This window comes from Oryctolagus cuniculus, chromosome 1 (assembly GCF_964237555.1).
Source record: "Oryctolagus cuniculus chromosome 1, mOryCun1.1, whole genome shotgun sequence".
NCBI lineage: Eukaryota > Metazoa > Chordata > Mammalia > Lagomorpha > Leporidae > Oryctolagus > Oryctolagus cuniculus.
Genome location: NC_091432.1, coordinates 68,989,741 through 69,012,427, shown reverse-complemented (window position 1 = coordinate 69,012,427; position 22,687 = coordinate 68,989,741). Strand labels below are relative to the sequence as shown.

Here is a 22,687-nt window from a genome sequence, read left to right as displayed (position 1 = left end):
TAAGGTAATTTTTAAAAAAAATTTTCCCCCAAAGAAACCTTTTATTTAAGGAATACAGATTTCATGCATTTCATAACTACAACTTTAGGAATATAGTGATTCTTCCCACCATGCCCATCCTCCTACCAATACTCTCACCCCTCTTCCTTCCCCCCTCTCCCATTCCCAGTCCCATTCTCCACTAAGATCAATTTTTGATTGACTTTGTACATAGAAGACCAACACTATACTAAGTAAAGTGTTTAATAATTTGTATGCAAAACAAAACAAAACAAACCTGTCAGGACAAGGGCTGTTAAAGTCATTGCATCTTTCTTTTTTTTTTTTTTTTTTTTTATAAGATTTATTTATTTATTTGAGAGGCAGAGAGAGAGAGAGAGGGGTCTTCCATCCGCTGCTTTACTCCCCAGATGAATGCAGTGGCCAGAACTGAGCCCATCCGAAGCCAGGAGCCAGGAGCTTCTTCCAGGTCTCCCACGCGAGTGCAGAGGTCCAAGGAATTGGGCTATTTCCACTGCTTTCCCAGGCCATAGGAGAGTGCTGGATCGGAAGTGGAGAAGCCGGGTCTCAAACTGGCACCCATGTGGGACGCCAGCATCCCATAGCACTGGCCCCAGTCATTACATTTGAAGTTAATTTCAATTCTTTTATCTTTTTTGAAACCTAATTAACTTTAAAGAAGCACCCAAGAATGATACATCTTTGGGAGCACTTAGACATAATTATAATACAATGCTTTGAGGACAGAGTTCCTGCATGGGATATTAGTGCACAGTGACTCTTGTTAATTTAACAATTAACACTCTTATGTAGATGTCAGTGATCACCTGAGGCTCTTGACATGAGCTGCCTAGGCTGTGGAAGCCTTTTGAATCCACAAACTCGTCAGTGTTTTAGACAAGGATATAAATATGCAAAGTAGAAGTTCTCTCTTCCCTTCAGAGCAAAGTATCTTCTTTGATGACCACTTCTTTCCATTGGGGTCTCACCCACCAATGTCCTTCATGGAGGACTTTTTTTGCCACAGAATCTTGGCTTTTCATGCCTGGAATGCTCTTGTGGGCTTTTCAGCCAGACCAGAATAGCTTAAGGGCTGATTCTGAGGTCAGAGTGCTATATAAAGTGTTTGTCATTCTATGAGTCTGCTGTGTGGACTGCTTTGCATGTTGGAGCAGTCACTCTTTTTTTTTTTTCTAAAGATTTTATTTACTGGGGCCGGCTCTGTGGCATAGCAGGTAAAGCTGCTGCCTGCAGTGCTGGCATTCCATACAAGCACTAGTTTGAGTCCTGGCTACTCCACTTCCATTCTACCTCTCTACTATGGCAGGGAAAGCAGTAGAAGATGGCCCATGTCCTTGGACTCCTGCACCCACTTGGAAGACCCAGAAGAAGCTCCTGGCTCCTGGCTTCAGTTTGGCCCAGCTCGGCTGTTGAGGCCAATTGGGTAGTGAATCAGTGGATGGAAGACCCCTCTCTCTCTGCCTCTCTTTCTTTCTCTGTGTGTAACTCTTGACTTTCAAATAAATAAATAAATATTTAAAAAATATTTTATTTATTTTGAGAGGTAGAGTTACATACAACGAGAGGAAGAGACAGAGAGAGAGAGGTTTTCCATCTGCTGGTTTACTCCCCAAATGGCTGCAATGGCTGGAACTAGCCAATCTAAAGCCAGGAGCCAGATCTTCTGGGTCTCCCATGCAGTTACGGGGCCCAAGTACTTGGGCCATCTTTTACTGCTCTCTGATGCAGAGAGCTGCATCAGAAGAGGAGCAACCAGAAGTAGAACTGGCACCCATATGCGATGCTGGCACTGCAGGCAGAGGATTAACCTACTGCATTCACTCCTTTTTAATTCTATTATTATTATTATTATTTTTTAATTCTATTATTAAGGTAATAACTTTTAATCCTATGTGTAGGTGAAGAAATTTACCCACCCCAGGCTGTACTGTTTCAGACGAGATCTCTTTATTTATTTATTTACTTGAAAGAGTTATACAGTGAGAGAAGGAGAGAAAAGAGAGAGAGAAAGAGAGAGAGAGAGAGAGGAGAGGTCTTCCATCAACTGGTTCACTCCCCAGTTGGCTGTAATTGCTGGAGCTGGGCCGATCCGAAGCCAGGAGCTTCTTCCAGGGCTCCCATGCGGGTGCAGGGGCCTAAGGACTTGGGCCATAGTCTGCTGCTTTCCCAGGCCATAGGAGAGAGTTTGATCGGAAGTGAAGCAAATGGGACTTGAACCAGTGCCCATATGGAATGCCGGCATTGTAGGTGGTGGCTTTACCCACTATGCCACAGTGCCAGCCTCCAGAACAGATCTCTTATTTCAGAGCTTCATCTGGGCTATCAGTTGTAATGCTTTTGACTACAAGTAAAAGAAAATCTGATTAAAGATATCTTAAGCACTAAGGTGTGATTGTTTTATATCACAAGAAATGAGATGGTTTTAGGATTGATCATTAAACAGTTTAAGAGTTTGGGCCCTGGTTGTTCTCTGCTGTTCTCTTGGAAGGCAATGTCTAGAGACAGAAAAGGAAGAGACATTCCCTTTCACACATTTCTCTTTATTTGGGTATTAAAACATTCCTGAGGAGCTCCCCGGCAGACTTTAGTTACTGGAAAATGGGAAGGGGCTTTCCACGGAGGGCTTCAACGAGGGGTTCAGCCTTTGCATGAGGCAGCATTTCCAGGGGCACTTTGCTGCTTGCCTGAAACCTGAGGAAAATCAAGGCTCCTCTGGCAAGGAAGATGAGGGAAATGTCTGTTAAGCAACCAAGAAAATCTGCCATAATGGCTCCTTTATCTTTGAGATAACTGCGATTTTTGAGATGAGTTAACTGAGATCCAGAATTATTAGATGATTTATCTGAAGTCATAGAATTAGTAAGCATGGATAGTTGAAAATTTCTGATTCTGAATCAGGTTTTCCGGTTCCAATTCCTGGTCCTGTCTAAAGCACTTACTGATTTACTGAAGTATGCTCTTGTTTGTTTCAGGTGCTTGAAGTTTCTGGGGAGTCGGCATCCAACGTTGGTGCTTCCCTTGGTACCAGAGCTCTTGAGCACCCACCCTTTTTTTGACACAGCTGAACCAGATATGGATGATCCAGCGTGTATCCTTTGTGCTCAGGATGGGCCCTGCTGACTTGGCAGGGGACTTGGGCGTCTTTCTGTAGTGCAGCTAGAGAAGTCTAAGTTTTGTTTTGTTTTCAACTGAGTTTTATTGATTGCCTAAATGCCTATCAAGTAGGTAAAACACACTGAATCATAATTCTCCTGTTTCTGGTATTTGGTTTATCTCTGATTCTATATTAGATGGTTCTGTGTTACTAGGTTATTTACTCAGGGTATATTTTGAGATAGGAAACTACTCATCAATCATTAAAAATTTTCTTTTAAGGTTTACTTCATTTATTTGAAAGGCAGAGTTACAGAGAGAGACAGAGTAAGAGACATAGAGAGATCTTCCATCTGCTGGTTCACTCCCCATATGGCCGCAGCTGCCAGGACTGGGCCAGAGAAAAGCCAGCCAGGAGCTTCCTCCTGGTCTCCCATGTGGATGCAGGGCCCAAAGCACTTGGGCCATCTGCTGCTTTCCCAGGTGCACCAGCAGGGAGCTAGATTGGAAGTGAAGCAGCTGGAACTTGAACCAGGGCCCATAAGGATGCTGGCATTATGCCACAATGTAGGCCCCCAGTCATGACTTTAGCTACCTGGTGCTACATTATTTTTTCACGGGGATTGTACCATTATATACTTAGATAGGCATTGTGTTGAGTTTCTGTTTGTTGGTGTTCTCAGTTGCGTCAGGCTTTTTTTTTTTTTTTGACAGAGTGGACAGTGAGAAAGACAGAGAGAAAGGTCTTCCTTTGCCGTTGGTTCACCCTCCAATGGCCAGCGTGGCCGGCGCACCGCGCTGATCCGATGGCAGGAGCCAGGTACTTCTCCTGGTCTCCCATGGGGTGCAGGGCCCAAGGACTTGGGCCATCCTCCACTGCACTCCTGGGCCACAGCAGAGAGCTGGCCTGGAAGAGGGGCAACCGGGACAGAATCCGGCGCCCCAACCGGGACTAGAACCCGGTGTGCCGGCGCCGCAAGGTGGAGGATTAGCCTAGTGAGCCGCGGTGCCGGCGCAGGCATGATTTTTAAAAACTTTGGTAATTGTGAGCGTGGGTGTAACTGGGAAGTGTATCTCATTGTTTGAATTTCCATTTCTTTGATTATTAGAAAATCATAGTCTAAATTTTTTAAGGGGATTTTGGGAGTAGGATGTGGAGGTACCGCACTTTTGCCAAACTGAATCTCTTATAGTTTCAGGTTGACTTAACCAACTGATCTATCAGACATTGCAGTTTTGGTTCTTATTTTCAATGCTGCCAAAACCTGTCCAACAATGCCTGCACTGTTCTCAGATCATACCTTCAGGCACTATGCCTACCTCCGAGACAGTCTTTCTCATCTTGTTCCTGCCTTGAGGGTATGTTGAAAACATTTCATGTCCTTTCTTTTGTTTTTGTTTTTATTTTTGTTGCTTTGTGGTTAATAGCAGAAAGCAGATTATATGAATATATCCTTTGAAAGCTCATTCATTCAATTTTCTTTCTTTCTTGGATTATCTCTCATTGTTTTGTACTTCTATTTCTATGTTCTTTCCTTTTAAGAAGATTCAATTTTTTAATTGAATCTGGGTATAGATTATATGATGATGGGTAAGAAAAAAGAATTTGGAGTAAAAGATTGTATTTTAGATTAAGGATTCATATTTTAACAGTTGCATAAAACCATGATTCTCCTCAAGTGTTTTTTTTTTTTTTAAATAACCAGAGCTTTATTATTTTTTTGAAACCTAGAGGTAAAGAAAAACATTTTTAAGTGAATCATAATGTTAATAATAGCAAATATGTAGTAAGTGCTGTGTGGAGGGGATTAATTTACCCCTGCTTAGAGATATTACTAGATGACTTCATTTAGAATAATACATGTATATTGTTAAAAATGTAAACTTCCCAAAGATTAGAAATGAAAAAAGAAGTCCTATTTTCTCTTTCTTCTCCATCCCTTTCTTGAAAGGTAACTACTTTTTCTTTTCCTTTTTTTTTTTTTAAAGATTTATTTATTTATTTGAAAGAGGTACACAGAAATACAGAGAGAATCTTTCATGTGCTAGTTCACTCCCCCAAAGACGTGAATGGCTGGAGCTTCCTCTGGGTGGGTTCAGGCGCCCAAGGACTTGGGCCATTTTCTGCTGCTTTCCCAGGTGCCCAAGGACTTGGGCCATTTTCTGCTGCTTTCCCAGGTGCATTAGCAGGGAGCTAGATTGGAAGAGGAGCAGCCAGATCTCAAACTGGCATCCATACAGGATGCCAGCAATGCAGGCAGTAGGTTTACTTGCTATGCCACAACAGTGGCCCCCACTTTTTCTTTTTTTAATAAACCTATTTTTAAAAACAGTTTTATTGGGGCCAGCATTGTACCCACGTGGGAGACCAGGAAGAAAGACTCCTGGCTTTCGACCAGCCCACTTCCAGCCATTGTGGCCATTTGGGGAGTGAACTAATGGATGGAAGACCTCTCTCTGTCTTTTCCTCTCTCTGTAACTGTGCTTTTCAAATAAATAAATAATTGAGGCTTTACAATTTTTTTTATTTGAGGAGCAGAGACAAGAGAGAGAGAGAGGAAGACAGACTGTCGGAGGGCTCCCATTTACTTGTTCAGTGCTCACATGGCTGGGGCTGGGTTAGGGCCGAAGCCAGGAGCTGGGAACATAATCCAGGTCTCCCATGCGGGTGGCAGGAACCCAATTACTTGAGGTATCACTACCTCCTTGGATCCTGCATTGGCGTGAAGCTGGAGAACAGAGCTGAGTATCAAAGCTAGGTAGTCTGATGAGGTATCTGGGTGTCATAATCACTAGGATAATAAACACCTGTCCAGGAAACCACTTTTTTTTTTTTTTTTTTTTTTAAGATTTATTTTATTCATTTGAAAGACAGAGTTAGAGAGAGAGGTCTTCTGTTCTGTTGGTTTACTCCCCAAATGACCGCAATGGCCAGAGCTGAGCTGATCTGAAGCCTGGAGCTGATCTAAATACAGGTCTCCTATGTGGGTGTGGGGGCCCAAGGACTTGGGCTATCTTCCAGTGCTTTCCCAGGCTATAGAAGAGAGCTGGGTCGGAAGTGGAGCAGCTGGGACTCAAACAGGTACCCACAAGGGATGCCAGGGCTGCAGGCGGTGGCTTTAACCCACTGCTCCATAGCGCCAGCCCTGGAAACTGCTTTTTTTTAACATTACAAGATTTATAATTATCTTCATATAAAACATTTGTATAGCATGCTACCTAAACTTCTTTGGGAATAAAAATTGTCACCTTCATGAGTTAAAGATAAAACTTAATAATATAACAATGGGGGCCAGCACTGTGGTGTAGTGGGTAAAGCCGCTGCCTGCAGTGCCGGCATCCCATATGGGTGCTGGTTTGAGTTCTGGCTGCTCCACTTCCGATCCAGCTCTCTTCTATGGCCTGGGAAGCAGTAGTAGATGACCCAAGTCCTGGGGCCCCTGCATCCATGTGGGAAGACCCAGAGGAAGCTCCTGGCTCCTGGCTTCGGATCATCACAGCTTCAGCTGTTGTGGCCAATTGGGGAGTGAACCAGCGGATGGAGGACCTCTCTCTCTCTGCCTCTCCTTCTCTCTCTGTATAACTCAGACTTTCATATAAATAAATAAATATTAAAATAATAACAACATACCAGGGGGTTAATTTTTAATCCATGTCTATGGTTAGAACATACACCATTTGTTTCTTTCTTCTGGCAGCCATTGCTGTGTTGGGTAGTTCATGTTTACATTCACTCTCTCCCCCTTCCTCCAGACTGTGGCAGAGGAAGAGCAAAAAGGTTATTTACAATATCTCCTAGGCTTTTCCCCTTTGCTTTGTTTGGCTTTCATTTTGTGTGGTTTCTTTGTGTTACCAAATGTTGAGCCATGAAACTTGATAGCTTTATAATCCCGCTGTGTTTGTTTAGTTACCAGGTAGAAAAGTGTTGTCATCAGCCATCTCTCCCAGCATCACTCCTCATGAGGACCCTTCCCAGCAGTTCCTGCAGGAGAGCCTGGAAAGAGTGTACAGTCTTCAGCACCTGGACCCTCAGGGTGCCCAGGAGCTGCTAGAGTTCACCATCAGGTATGGCAACCGTCACTTTTCTCTTTCTGAGTTTGCATTGCCGTCCTGCTCTGTTTGAATGGTTTTGAATGCTGGTGTTGGTTGTTAGGCTTGATTTTCTGACTTTTGGCCTGTTTTCCCACATGGTTTTAGGAACTATTGCCATTTGGGTCTTAGTGTGGTTTCAATATATTTTTTTAAAAAAAACTCTTTGATCAGTACAAAAGAAACTTTTAAAATTTTATTTCTTGTCTATGAGTTAGGATCGATGACAGAAATGCAATGTAACAGTGGCTTATTAGGAGGAAAGTTTAATTCTCTTTCATAGACAGGAAAAATGCTGAGATGACCATTGTAAATGTAGGCTTGTTCTTGTGTCTCCATCTTCTGCACTACTTGGCTTCTGCCTAAATTTCCAAGGTCTAATCTCTATTTTCCTGCCTGTGGGACAAAGGAAAGAACAAGAAAAGGGATCATTTCCATTCCCACCCCTTGTTAGGTACACTCCAAACATTGCACACTCTAATTTTATTTGCATCCCATAGGTTAGAACTTAAGTGAGATGTAGTCTTTATTTTGGGTAACTGATGCCTGGTTAATATTTGATGACTCTTACTCAGGACGAAGGGGAGAAAAAAATACTGAAGAATAATCAACAGGTTCTGCCTGACTTTATTAGAATGATCTGAATGCTATGAAAAGAATTGAAACCCATTTGCCTTTAGTAAAAGCAGTACTGTTTGTTTTTACAACAATAGAAAAATATGTTACTATTTGTTGCTTGGTTGAGAAGTCTCCTATCAGCCGCATTCACTGACTGGATAACTTTATTCCATACTGAGAAACAAGCTATATGCTGGAAGCAGATCGCCAGATAGGGTGTTGCCCTTAGAGAGCCCATGGACGCAAGATGGACATAGACAGTGTGGCGGTGCAGAGTAGTGCTTTCTACTTTACTCATGCGTCTCTGTCCATTGCTGCATCTTAATGTGTTGTGAAGCAGTTCTGCTGCACCATCCTTTACATTACTGACCCCATTATGTTAGGTCATGTCAGTTACTCATTCTTTCACTTTGCAACATTAACCTTGTATTTATTCTAATAGACCAGATGCCAAGGATAGAGGGAAATACAAAATGGCCTTTGTTCTCAAGGTACTCAGTGTGTGTTACAGGACCTAGTGAGAAATCATTGATGGACTAAATGCTATAGTGGAGAGAAGTTTAGTGCTGTGCAGAAACATGTGACTGTGATTCGTCAACGTGGTAGTGGTCAGGGATGCCTCGCAGAGAAGAAGACCCAGTACGAAATGATGACTGAGCTTGTGAGTTTGGTAGTGCAGGTAATGGGGGGAAATTCTGAAGAGCCAGGAGATGAGGGAGAAAGGTCTCCTTGCAAAGCTGCAGTGGTGCAGTTTAGGATTGAGTGAATGGGGCTTTCAAAGTAGATTGATGTGGGTTCAAGTGTCAGCTCAACTACTTAATAGTTGTGTGTCCTTAGGCAAGTTAATTGCTCAGGGTTCATTTGTAGGGAAAAAAAAAAGGCTTTTCCTAATTTCAGCAGAGAAAAATGTGTGACAGTATGTTATATGACTCACATAATAATTGGGAAGGCTAAAGATACAGTCCAGGTTGAATTTCCAGAGCTTATTAGACCACCAAAAGAGCTGGTATTCCTTCTATAATGAAGAAGCTACCTTTGAGTCAGGATGCTAGTGATCTAGCTGTTGGCTTCACAACCTTGTCTTGTACTCTGTCTCCCACTTGAATTCATTCCTTATGCACAACTTGGGAGATTGTGTTTGACTGGTTGTGTTTGATGGTTCGTATGTGGAAATTAGCTCAAGGGAGTCTGGGAACTGTAGTTTTTCTATTTGTTTTTAAAGATTTATTTATTTATTTATTGAAAGAGTTATAGAGAATGGAGGAGAGACAGATTTTTCATCCATAGGTTCACTCCCCAAATAGCTGCAACTGCTTGACCCAGCCACACTGAAGCCAGGAGCCAGTACCTTTATCCGGTCTCCCATGTGGGTACAGAGTCCCAAGCACTTGGGTCATCTTCTGCAGCTTTCCCAGGTACATTAACAGGCAGCTGGATTAAAAGTGGAGCAACTGGGATGCAAATCGGTGTCCATATGGGATGCTGGCATCATAGGTGTTGGCTTAACCTGCTGTACCACAACTCCTGCCTCCAAAGGAAATGCAGTTTTTAACTTCACAGGCAATGCAGTCCAGGAAGTTACATTAAGTGAAGATTGGAATATGTGTGAGGAAGCCAGATTCACATAGCCCAAATACCAAATTTCTGTGTGTTTTAGATCACTCATTAGGAGACTTGGTAACTAGTTGGACATTGGTGGGAGTGAGAAATTGGGAGTAGTAAATGAATAGTCTGGTAATCCACTAACCCTATAAAATGTCACAGCCTGTTCTAGGCTCCTGTGGCAGTGCCATGGGGCAGGCTGAGCTGGGCTGAGAATGCCTGCCCCTGTGTATATGATTGTGGGTGGCACCAAGGGCACAAGTAGCCTCCTGCACCGCTTCCAGGGGGTGTTCCTTGCTGTGCTCTGGGAAGGCTGCACAGAGGCCTGTAGGGGCTCTGCCACTCTGAGGTTCCTTCAGCTACTCTGGCAGCAGGGCCTCCAGTGGCTCTGAGCCCCTAGTAGGGCAAGTTCACAAGGTCCCAGCGAGCAAGCTTTTTCAGTCTGACAAGAGAATACTGCTATGGACTTAATATCATAAACTGTTGGAGGCAATACTGCCAGTAATGATGCAGAACTCAAAAGAGTGAAAGCTTGTTGCATAATGATTGGAATGACACAAATCCTTATCAAGTTGGAACCTGGTAAAGAAAGCCAAGTAGTGTGAAGAAGCTGCATTGGCTACACAGGCTAAGGCTCAGTGATATTCTAAGTGATGAAGTGTTCGTGTGATACCATCTCTGTGATCAGTAACAATAAAGATTTCAAACACATGAAGTGATTTTAGCACCATAATTTGTTCTCTTGCTCAGTCATATTTTTGATATTTATTGAGTGTTTGCAGTGTGACAGAAGCAGTGCTTTAAATATGGTCTGCTGCCTGCTTTTGTGAGTAAGATGTGATTGAAAGACAGCCACACTCATTCATTCAGGTATTGTCAGTGGCTGTTTCCATGCTATGATAGGGCATTGAATACTTGCCACAGAGACCATATGGCTGGTAAAGCCCATAATATAGATTCTCTGACCTTTACAGAAAAAGTGTCCTGCCTCTTCATAAGCTGTGGACAGTCCTTGGCTCTGTGAGCCAAGATTCTGTTCCTTGCTGCATCACTTGTGAAGTGATACCTCAGTCATATTCTCTTTTTCTTCGCCTTCACCAATTTACTTAGTTTTAGAGGCCACTAAATGAAGTGTTGGCCCTGAGCCCAGAAGAATAAGCTCTACTTCTTGAGTCATCCCACCTAAATAAACATTGAGGTTTTGTCCTTGACAGTTTTATCCTGTTGGCACTAAACCGAGTGCAAAATGCACAAAAACGACAATTTGGTCAGCAGCTGAATTGCTGGATGCTAATAGGTGATCAGTAAACACCTGTTGATTTGAATGCCTTCGGGTCTGGGTTTTATGAGGTGACAGTCCTGCTGGGCTTTGGGCTGAGCTTTTGGCAGACCAGTATTCTCATGCTGTGCTCAGCCCTGGGCACTGTGTTTCTAGCCTGAGCGTGTTCTTAGGAGGGTCATCAGAATAATGAAAGATCAGGAAAGGAAAGTAGATGGAGCCGTAGCTATTGAAGGCCTACTGTACTTTACAGACATTATTACAGTTATGAAGTAATCTGCTAGGAAGTGGCAGAACCAGAATTTGAATTTAGCTCTGACTCTAAAATTGATGTTTTATGATACGCAGCACTGAAGGGGATTTAGGTTGGATTTACTTATAAAATAGCAAGAGCCTTTCCAATGTAATCAACTGCAACTGGAGGATCTAAATTTTAGAAGAAAATTCAGGGGCCCATGCTGTGACACAGTAAGCCACAGCCTGCAACAACCAGCATCTCATGTAGATGTGATTTTTGTTTTTAAAGATTTATGTGTTTATTTGAAAGGCAAAGTTACAGAGAGAGAAAGAGACAGAGACTACTGGTTCACTCCCCAAATGGCCACAATGGCCAGGGCTGGACCAGGTTAAAGCCGGGAGCCAGGACCTTCCACTGGGTCTGCCACAAGGATGCAGGAGCCCAAACACTTGAGCCATCTTCTGCTTCTTTCCCAGGCGTACTAGCAGGGAACTGGATCAGCATTGAAGCTGCCGGGACTTGAACTGCCACCCATATTTGATGCCAGCATTGCAGGCAGAGGCCTAATTCACTATGCCACAATGCTGGCCCCAGATGTGATTTTTTAAAATTAATATTTATTTGTTTGTTTGAAAGGAAGAGCAACAGAGAGAGATACTTTTCTTCTGCTGGTTTACTTCCCAAATGGCTGCAACAGCCAAGACTGGGTCACATTGAAACTAGGAGCCAGGAACTACATTCTGGTCTCCCACCTGGTGGCAAGTACCCAAGCACTTAAGCCATCTTCCCAGGCACATTAGCAGTTAGCTGGATTGGAAGCCAAGCATCTGGTACTCAAGCTGGCACTCCAATATGGGATGCTGGTGTTGTAAGTGGCTGCTTAACCCACTGCACCACCACAGCAGATGCGATGTTTTGTGAGGTTCTGCTGCCCTTCATTAGAAGAGCTGTTATCTGTCAAATGCCATTGTATACCCACTCCTCAAAATTCACTGAATTTGAAGTCAGACATTGGGAATTATCACAGTTTTACAAGGAGTGAGCTATAATTTGCAGTTGGCTTGTTCACTTACTGTAAGGTTTCTGAGTATCCAGCACATTCTCTGTGATGTGAGCACTCCATGGTAAATAAAGACAGCCAGATAAAAACGGAGCTTACATGAGTTGGCATAGGGTGCTCTAGAAGAATGAGAGGGGCAGGCATCCTTCTTTGGATGGGGTAAGCTTTGACCTGAAGAACGAGTAAGAATTAGCCAAGTGAAGAAGGGATAGGGCATGATCAAGGACTAGGAACGGGAAAGTTTCAGACCAGAACATGGGTGTTTCTAGCTTTTCATCACACTGCTCTGTATCTGGTTAACAGTTTGTATGAAGTAATACTTCCTAGAATAATGAGATTTGAAACATAAAGAATCCTGGGCCCTCAACTCCCTCATCTGTAAACTAAGGATGCTGTGTATCTCAGAGGACTGTTATGAAGTTTGTTATAATAATATGTGAAGAGCATTTTGAGGAAGGCAGTTACGAAAGTGTTCACTGGGCATTTGTGAACTTTTCCTTTAAAATCTAGATCCAACTGTGGCTCACCTGACACATTGGAAAGGACTAGCTGTTTTATAAGTAAATCCAATCTAAATTTTCTGAGTGTAATCATGTTTAACATTCACTATTGAATGCTACAGTCACTTTTCTGCTGTTTCTCAAGAGATTTAATGACCTCCACTTTCCACACACCGGTTCACTCCACAGATAGGCCAGGCTGAAGCCGGGAGCCAAGAGCTTAATTTGGGTCTTCCACGTGGGTGCAGAGGCCCAAGCATTTGTGCCACCTTCTGCTGCCTTTCCCAGGCCATTAGCAGGGAGCTGGATTGGTAGTGGAGCAGCCGGGTCATAAACTGGCACACAAATGTGATGCCATCCATTTGAGGCAGCAGCTTTACCTGCTACTCCACAACACCATCCCCAATTATATCACTTTTGAAGTGTTCCACAATAAAGTTGTAATTTTGGTGTAAAACAGCTCACTTTAATCTGGAATCGATACGACTTCATTTCTGGAATCATTAGAAATACACTTCTTTTCTTACGGGAAGTCATTTATACACTAAGTAACTATAAGGACCGTGGGATTTCATGCTTGAATTCTTTAGAATCCTCCTTTTGTTGTTCAGCTTTTTTTTTTTTTTTTTTTTTTTTTTTTTTTTTTTTTTTTTATTTGACAGAGTTAGAAAGTGAGAGAGAGAAACAGAGAGAAAGGTCTTCCTTCTGTTGGTTCACCCCCAAAAAGGCCGCTGCGGCCGGTGCTGCGCCGATCCGAAGCCAGGAGCCAGGTGCTTCTTCCTGGTCTCCTCTGCGAGTGCAGGGGCCTAAGCACTTGGCCATCCTCCACTGCCTTCCTGGGCCACATCAGAGAGCTGGACTGGAAGAAGAGCAACCGGAACTAGAACCCAGCGCCCATATGGGATGCGGTGCCACAGGCAGAAGATTAACCAAATGAGCCACGGCGCCGGCCCCCTGTTCAGCTTTTAATGTCACTAAGGAACATTGCCAGTTTTGTAGTCTGGGAACTAGTCACTAATTAAAGAGGTAGAAATAAATGCTTGTAACTTACAATCATCTAGGTGCAAGGATGAATATAGATTTTTTTTTAAAGATTTATTTATTTAGGCTGGCACTGCGACTCACTAGGCTAATCCTCCGCCTGTGGCACCGGCACCCTGGGTTCTAGTCCCAGTTGGGGTGCCAGATTCTGTCCCAATTGCTCCTCTTCCAGTCCAGCTCTCTGCTATGGCCCAGGAAGGCAGTGGAGGATGGCCCAAGTGGTTGGGCCCTGCACCCGTATGGGAGACCAGGAGGAAGCACCTGGCTCCGGGCTTTGGATCGGCACAGCGCGCTGGCCGTAGTGGCCATTTGGGGGGTGAACCAACGGAAGGAAGACCTTTCTCTTTGTCTCTTTCTCTCTCACTAACTCTGCCTGTCAAAAAAAAAAAAAGATTTATTTATTTATTTGAAAGAGTTATACAGAGAGAGAAGGAGAGGCAGAGAGAGAGAGAGAGAGAGAGAGAGAGAGAGAGGTCTTCCATCAACTGGTTCACTCCCCAAGTGGCTGCAACAGCTGGAGCTGCACCGATTCGAAGCCAGGAGCTTTTTCCTGGTCTCCCATGTGGGTGCGTTGGGCCATCTTCTACTGCTTTCCCAGGCCTCAGCAGAGAGCTGGATTGGAAGTGGAGCAGCCGCACTTGAACCGCTTCCCATATGGGGTGCTGGCACTGCAGGTGGCGGCTTTACCTGCTATGCCACAGCACTGGCCCCAATATAGCTTTTAAAAAAATCACCTGGACCTTGGGACCGGCACTGTGGCATAGCAGGTAAAGCCACTGCCTGCAGCTAGCATCCCATATGGGCACCAGTTGGAGCCCTGGCTGCTCCACTTCCTATCCATCTCTCTGATATGGCCTGGGAAAGCAGTAGAAGATGGCCCACATCCTTGGTCCCCTGCAGCGATATGGGAGACCTAGAAGAAACTCCTGGCTTCTGATTTCAGATCCAAATGGCCCAGATCTGGCGGTTGCAATCATTTGGGGAGTGAACCAGCAGATGGAAGACCTCTCTCTCTCTCTCTCTCTCTCTGCCTCTGCCTCTCTGTAACTCTGCCTTTCAAATAAATAAATAATTATTTTATAAAAAAAAATCACTTAGACCTTGTAGTATTTTTTTTCTAAGATTCCATGGTGGCTGGCTCCGCAGCTCAATAGGCTAATCCTCTGCCTGCAGTGCTGGCACACCGGGTTCTAGTCCCAGTCGGAGCGCCGGATTCTGTCCTGGTTGCTCCTCTTCCAGTCCAGCTCTCTGCTGTGGCCTGGGAGCACAGTGGAGGATGGCCCAAATCCTTGGGCCCTGCACCCACATGGGAGATCAGGGGAGGCACCTGGCTCCTGGCTTCTGATCAGCGCAGTTCGCCAGCCGCAGCGGCCATTGAAGGGTGAACCCATGGAAAAAGGAAGACCTTTCTTTTTCTCACTGTCTACTCTGCCTGTCCAAAAATAAAATAAATAATAAATAAATAAATAAATAAAAATTTCCATGTTGTGTCACCAAGCTACTAAGAGATACTAAATTACTAGTTATAAATTTAATGTTTAGAGATTGTGAGAGATTGAAAGTAATGTGTAGCCATAAGTAACTTTTGATTTGCATATCCAGTGTTTTTTCCCCATCTTTAGCATATTTAAAAAAATAACCAATTCAGCATATTGTGTAAGTATCAAAAAAACCCACAGTATACGTATACTTGTTTTCTCCTAATTATTTAAAAAAATAACTCTTTTTTTTTTTTTTTTTTTTTTTTTTTTTTGCATCACAGATTCAGGGTTGCTCTAGTGTGTGTTCCCAGGAGGGCTCTTTTGCCTTGCCATATCACATCTGTAGAAATGTGAACCAGTGTATCTGGGTTTATGTTATTAACAATTTTTTTCCTTTATTTTTCATTTTTGTTTTGAAAGGCAGAGAATGAGAGACAGACAGATAGATGAAGAGCCACCCTGTGGCTCACTCCCACAACAGCCAGGGCTGGGCTAGGCTGTAGTCAGGAGCCTACAACTCAATCCAGATCAGGAGTGGAGGAGCCAGATCTCGAACCAGGCACTCCAGTATGGAGTGTGGGTACCCCAAGTGGTGAACTAACCACTGAGCCTAATGTCTTCTTCTGCAACTGGTTTTAAATCAGTTGTGGTCTCACCTGTATTGTATGTATTCATAAATAATGAAAAGAGTTAACTAATAAATAGATAAAAAGAAGACTTTTGGAGCCGGACAGACCTGGGTTCATGTCCTTTTTTTGCCACTTATTTATTCTGTGACCTTGTGCAAGCCACTTAAACTCTGGTCTTCAGTTTCGTGCTCAGTGAGATGGGATTAACTGCAATTCATGTTGTGACGATTAAATGAGCACAAATTTGGAGATGCATAGCACAGTCCAGTGTACATAGAAGGTGCTCTTTTTATCTTTCTCCTTTAGTAAGTGATGGTCTTCCAATGTATGCCTAGATTGAAGCTTCCTGAGGACTGTGAGCATAAAGAGATTCAGAGATGAAACACTATCACACAGAGGACTTTGCCCAGGGCTAGCAAGTTTCCATGTAGGTTTGCCTAGTAGTTCAGATTTCCCATGGCGATTGGATTGGGTTGCATCTTGTTCTATGTAATTCAGAGCAATTGCTACAATCCAGAGACAGGAGAATGACTTAATATCTGAAGGCAGTTACTATATAGTCAGCTGGTCAGTGTTTTTTTTTTTTTTTTAAAGTATTTATTTGTGTTCATCCACTTGAAAGGCGCAGTCTCACACACACACACACACACACACACACACACCCTTCTTGTTTACTCCACAAATGGCTACAACAGCCAGGGCTGTGTCAAGGTGAAACCAGGAGCCTGGAACCTCATTTGAGTCTATCACATGGATGACAGGGGTCCTATTTGAGCCAATATCTGCTGCCTCCCAGGATGCATTAGCAGGGAGCAGATCAGAAGCAGAACAGCTGGGACTTGAACTGGCACTCAGTATGGGATGCAGGTGTCCCACGCTGCAGCTTAATCTACTGTGCCACCACATCTGTTCCTGTTCTCTATAATTATTCAGAAAGCAGAATCTTCCTGGGTGATGAAATGCTTCAGAAATAGAATGGTTCAGGCGTGTCTCTTGTGAGAAACACCAGAGAAGTCAGAGAGAGACAAGCTTACCACCAAATTCACATTTTTCATGTTGTTAGTTTGTTCAGGGTTTGTGAGCAGGCATTCCGGGACAAACTGAGGCCACTCAGTCTCATGAGAGAGATGATATCTACCATAGTCACAATTTCTTCTGTCAATTTGGGGATAATTTGCTCTGTGCTCCTCTGTGGGACATCTCTTTTGTAGCATCAAGGCCCCCTAGGAAACAGATTATTATCATAAAATTGCCAACTGTGCATAAGATTAGAGGGAGGGGCTTAGTCCAATGGACAGCTTTGTCCAGGCTACTATGAAACCTGAAAAAGCTTCCCTGGTGACCCACAGTTATTGTTTCTATACAGAATTTTGATGTTGCCATGAAAAATAATGAAGTTTCCTGTGAATGGTGAGATGGATTGTTAGGTAACATATATGCACAAGAAAAAAAAAAGCAGTACAAAGGAACTGGTAATGGTGGTTGTCTCTGGGAAGGTGTACAGTGGAGTAGGACACCAGAATGCAGATATAAGGAGGAGGACTATTTTGATTATTTACTTCTTAGTATCTTTTGAATCCTGTATCTTATAATTCTATACTTTGGATATATATTACCTATTCAAAAACCAATATTGCTAACCCCCAAACAACTATTTTAGTGTCCCTTCTCATTTCTTTTCCACAGGCAGATACGTTTTTATATGGATGCAGTCATTGTGTCTACCTATCTTCAGTTAGGTAATGAATAAATTTTTTTTGATAGGCAGAGTTAGACAGTGAGAGAGAGACAGAGAGAAAGGTCTTCCTTTTTCCGTTGGTTCACCCCACAAATGGCCACTACGGCCGGCACGTTGCGCCAATCCGAAGCCAGGAGCCAGGTGCTTCCTCCTGGTCTACCACGCGGGTGGCGGGCCCAAGGACCTGTGCCGTCCTCCACTGCACCCCCAGACTACAGCAGAGAGCTGGCCTGGAAGAGGAGCAACCAGGACAGAATCCGGCACCCCAACTGGGACTAGAATCTGGTGTGCCGGTGCCGCAGGGGGAGGATTAGCCTAGTGAGCCGCGGTGCCGGCTGGTAATGAATACATTTTAATGAATTTATTTGAGACACAGAGAGATAAAGACATAGAGATTGAAATAATAGAATAAGGGAGAATGTGAGTGAGCATTCCCATCCAGTAATTTACTTCTCAAATGCCTTCTATAGCTGGGGGCACTGAAGCTGGGTGCCAGAAACTCAGCTCAAGTCTCCCACAGAGGTGGCAGGTAGTGAAATTACTTGAGTCCTCACTTCTGCTTCCCAGGGTCTGCGTTAGCTGGCAGCTGGGATGAGGAGCTGGGGTCCAGTATGGAGCCCAGGCACTCTGATGTGGGATGGGAACTTCTTAACTGCTGGCTTAACCAGCAGACTAAACTCCAACCCTCAATAAGAATATTTTAAATTAAAGGCGTCAGAAAACTTTATCTGAAACTAGCGTACAATGGTTATTTATTTCTTGCTATCATCTAATGTTTATATCTCCCTACCCTAAAATTTGTATGTTGAAAGCCTAACCCCTAAGTGATGGCAATAGGAAGTGGTGTCTTAAGGAAGTAATTTGGTACTGCGATAGAGCCCTCATGAATGGGGTTTGTTCTCTTATATATTTATCCCTTGCAGCATGTGATGACACAGTTAGAAGCTGCGCTCTGTGAGGAAGTGGGTCCTCACTAGACACCGAATTGTGGGTGCCTTGATTCTCAGGCTCTGGAACTGTGAGAAATGAATTTTTGCTGTTTTTAAGCCAAACAGCCTGTGGTATTTTGTTGTATAGCAGTTTGAACAGACTAAGACATTTACTTGTATGACCAGAAATTAGAATGGAATGATCAGGTAGCTTATTTGTGTCATTATGGACCCAGTTCTGTCTCTGGATTTTTCTTAGCCTTAGAATTGGTTTTATCCCAAGGCTTTTTTTTCCTTGTGGAGTTATGGCTGTCAGTGGCAATTAGGGCTTTAAGCACGCTTGCTCAGTCCTGTGAGACAGAGTCGGACACATCAGCCTGCTCCAAGCATTGAATGTAAGTCCCTCCAGTTAGACTGATAAGGCCAATTTAGGTCACATAACCAGAGGGATGATATACACTAATTGCCTTCAGCTGATCAGACTCTACCTGCATTTGGGCTTGGATACATGTTCCCTGGAATGAAGTCAAGGTTCAGTTTGTCGTGAAGAAGTATAGAATGACTAACTGGCTAGGCAACCAACAGAGTGTACCACAAATATCTTTTTTGAAATTCTATTTAAAATTTTCATGGAGAAAAAATTTGTTCATTGTATAAGAAGCTTGGACAATAAAGTGTAGTTTGGAGAAGGCATTAAAAAGCACCAATAAGGGGCTGACACTGTGACATAGCAGGTAAAGCCGCTGCCTGTAGTGCCGGCATCCCATCTGGGTGCTGGTTGGAGTCCTGGCTGCTCCACTTCTGATCCAGCTCTCTGCTAATATGCCTGGGAAAACAGTAAAAGATGGCCCAAATGCTTGGGCTCCTGCACACATGTAGGAGACATGGAGGAAGCTCCTGGATCCTGGCTTCGAATCGGCCCAGCTCCAGCTGCTGCAGCCATTTGGGACGTAAACCAGAAGATGGAAGACCCCCCCCCTCCCGCCCCCGCCTCTGCCTCTGTAACTCTGCCTTTTAAATAAATACATAATTCTTAAAAAATAAATAAAGCAAAGACCCTTCTGCCCTCTCCCTGCAGCATGACACCATGAAGCCCCCTTACTTAGTTCATGAACATTCACCCCTACAATAGTTGAGGCATTCCTTTCAGAAATGATTGGAGGGTACTTCAGAATGGAAAATGGAATTAAAACACAAGTTTGTTTAAAAAAAAATCTATAAACCATTTTAGTATACTTTTCTTCTATGCATAGTTTTTACGTAGTTGAGATCTTAAGCTCTCTTGTCAATTTGTATTTTAATAACTTTAGTGTTATTGACTGGATGTGCCATAACTTAACAGTTCATCTACCGTTGGATATTTAAGTAGTTACTGAGTTGTTACTATAATAGTTTACAGAGCAGTGAATATTATGGGGCATAAACTTTAATTTCTGTTGAATATTTCCCTTTTAACTGCTTTTCAGTGTAAAGCTGCTGATGAAAATAATTTACTATTTGTGTGACTTTTATTACAGAGTATAATTGTGCTTTCCAAAATATTTTATCAGTTTAAACTGCTATCAAAGTGTGAGTGAACCAATTTCATTGTAACCATTCTATCATTTGGTGTTGTCTTTTAGAAACTTGCGAGCAATTTGCCAGATGTAAAGTGAGAAAATGCTTTTGACTTAAATCTTTAAGTTGGGTTGCCCTTACCCTGTGTTTGGCCTGGATTTTATTTCCTGTAGGGATCTGCAAAGACTTGGAGAACTTCAGTCTGAATTGGCAGGAGTAGCTGACTTTTCTGCTACCTATCTTCGATGTCAACTACTCCTCATCAAGGTTGGTTTGGAGCCATTATTTTGATGATTGTGATGAATGTACTTTAAAGACTTTAGCAGGGTTTGAGGTCATAAAGTGTAGAAATTTCTGGTCTCTTGTGACCACTTATTAATGGAGAAATTACGGCCTTCAATGTAATTGTATTTGTCTCTAATTAAAAAAATGTTAACTCCTACAGGATTTGTTTAAATTTTGGGAGATTCCTTTTGTTATTACAGAATTAGAGCTTATTGGATAATCATTTTAATTGGAATTACAAGGATTTTAAACTGTTTCATATAATTTGATTGGCAGAGGACTTATATGAACTTTTATACTTGAAATGTTCATTTCACTTTGTCAAAGTTAAAAGTTTAGTTTCATTATTTTTTCCCTTAGTTTCATTATTCTTAAAGGGACTAAGCTGCTAGCTTTTCATATTAAGTAGATTTTTTTTTTTTTTTTGGACAGGCAGAGTGGACAGTGAGAGAGAGAGACAGAGAGAAAGGTCTTCCTTTGCCGTTGGTTCACCCTCCAGTGGCAGGATCCGATGGCAAGAGCCAGGAGCTAGGTGCTTTTCCTGGTCTCCCATGGGGTGCAGGGCCCAAGCACCTGGGCCATCCTCCACTGCACTCCCTGGCCACAGCAGAGGGCTGGCCTGGAAGAGGGGCAACCGGGACAGAATCCGGCGCCCCGACCGGGACTAGAACCTGGTGTGCCGGCGCCGCTAGGTGGAGGATTAGCCTAGTGAGCCGCAGCACCGGCCACTAAGTAGATTTTTCAAAAAAGATTTACTTATTTAGTTTTATTGGAAAGTCAGAGTTACACAGAGAGAGGAGATGTAGAGAGAGAGAGAAGTCTTCCATCTGCTGGTTCACTCCACAGTTGGCTGTAATGGCCAGAGCTGCGTCGATCCAAAGCCAGGAGCTTCTTCCAGGTCTCCCACGCGGGTGCAGGGGCCCAAGGACTTGGGCCATCTTCCACTGCTTTCCTGGCCATAGCAAAGAGCTGGATCGGAAGTGGAGCAGCCGGGACTCAAACCGGCGCCTATATGGGATGCCAGCACTGCAGGCAGTGGCTTTATCTGCTACACCACAGCGCTGGCCTGAATACTAAATATATTACACATACAGATACACACAGTTGGTACGCAAGAAGCTATTTAGGTTTGCATTGTTAAAAGCTGATTAATTTTACTACTGTTAATTTAAGTATAATTTATTCAGTGGTTAAAATGAGGTTGTCAGCGAAGAAACTTAAAAACAGCCTCATTCATGTAACTGCTTAAGTATAAACTACATTTTGTGTTCTATGTTCATACACTTTTAATGATCAATGTTTCTGTCTAAATATAAGTGGTGATGTTTAGGCTTTGTTTCTGTTTAATAAGGCTTTTTACCATTGGCTAAATGAAAGAATGTATCTTTTTAAAAGAGATTTATATTCTGTAAATAAAAATTGGTTGAAACAATAAAAAAAAGAACTGAAAAAAAGTCCTGATTAAAGTAGTTCAGTAGTTTTCAGTGTCTACATCAGAGTTTGCTGTAAATTTAGGCTCAGAACTTAGGAAAGCCCTCCCTTCTTACTTGTAAAGCTTTATCTTGGCTTTAGTTCAAAAGGTTCTTAGTCTTCAAAATGATTCATGGTATTTGACCAAAGTCAGAATAAATGAGGGAGTCAGAAATTACCTTCCCTTATAAAAGTGGGAGTTTATGCTAAATATATATGTAGGGTCTTGCAGGTCTGTATATCTATTTGAATTGAAGGTGAGTATATACAGCTGAGGAAAGTTGGGATTGAAATAGCATTTCTTTCAAATGTTTCTTTGTAACCACCATCATAGGCGAGATAAGGAACATTTCCATTCACCCTCCAGTGTTCCTTCTTTCCCCTTTGCAAAGCTGTTCGGCTTCTCAAAGTTCTGTGAACCAGGGCTAATAATAACTCTGCCCTTGGTGAAGCAATGTGTGTGAAAGCCCTTGGCCCAGTGTCTGGTATGCAGTGAGGGCCATGAAAATGTGGTCTTCTGTGACTTGTTTTCTTTCCCAAAGAAATACAAGATGGCCTTTGAAAGCAATCCACTTTTCCACAGTTGGAAAAGAGAAGAGATCACTCCTAAGAGGAATACAGAACTATGTTGATTATTGTCAAGGGATAGCAGAGTAGGTAAGGTGCTGAGCCCTAGAAATTGAGGCAGACATATGTTAACAGGGGAAGAGTTAAATAAGTAGTGGCACAACTTCTCAACAGGATATTCTATATCCAATAATGATCTTTATGGAGAATTAGAACATAGTATGACAAAATAGTTAAAGTATAATGTAGTGTACTGTCTGACTTAATATACTCTATATATATATATATTAAGAAATGATTAGAAGTAAATATTCAAAAAGTTCTGTAGTCTGCAGTTAAGTTCTACTGCTGTCCACTATGCTGGCACTACTAGATACATGTGACTTTTGAGCACTTCAGATGTTGTTATTTCAAACTGATAAGTGCTGTAATAACAGAACATAGGGGATTTCTTAGTCTTAGTATGAAAAAATGTAAGCTATCTCATTAA

At 42.8% G+C, this 22,687-nt stretch overlaps 1 protein-coding gene and 1 long non-coding RNA gene across 3 annotated transcripts in view; one reads left to right on the top strand and one right to left on the bottom strand.

Annotated features, from left to right (window-relative positions):
• Positions 1 to 22,687, top strand: part of INTS4 (integrator complex subunit 4) — a 106,217-nt gene that overhangs the window by 62,516 nt on the left and 21,014 nt on the right. For both annotated transcript variants that reach the window (XR_011389552.1, XM_002708672.5), the window contains exons 13-16: positions 2,994 to 3,109; positions 4,340 to 4,473; positions 7,022 to 7,179; positions 20,049 to 20,142. Coding sequence is in view for 1 of the 2 variants with exons in the window: in XM_002708672.5 (XP_002708718.1) it covers positions 2,994 to 3,109; positions 4,340 to 4,473; positions 7,022 to 7,179; positions 20,049 to 20,142 (502 nt within the window). In the remaining variant the exon portion in view is untranslated. The remainder of the gene's footprint in view (positions 1 to 2,993; positions 3,110 to 4,339; positions 4,474 to 7,021; positions 7,180 to 20,048; positions 20,143 to 22,687) is intronic.
• LOC108177230 (uncharacterized) lies at positions 7,385 to 16,874 on the bottom strand. Its single transcript, XR_001794046.3, has 2 exons — positions 16,686 to 16,874; positions 7,385 to 7,599 (listed from the first exon to the last, which is right to left on the bottom strand). It is a non-coding gene; the product is annotated as an uncharacterized lncRNA (long non-coding RNA).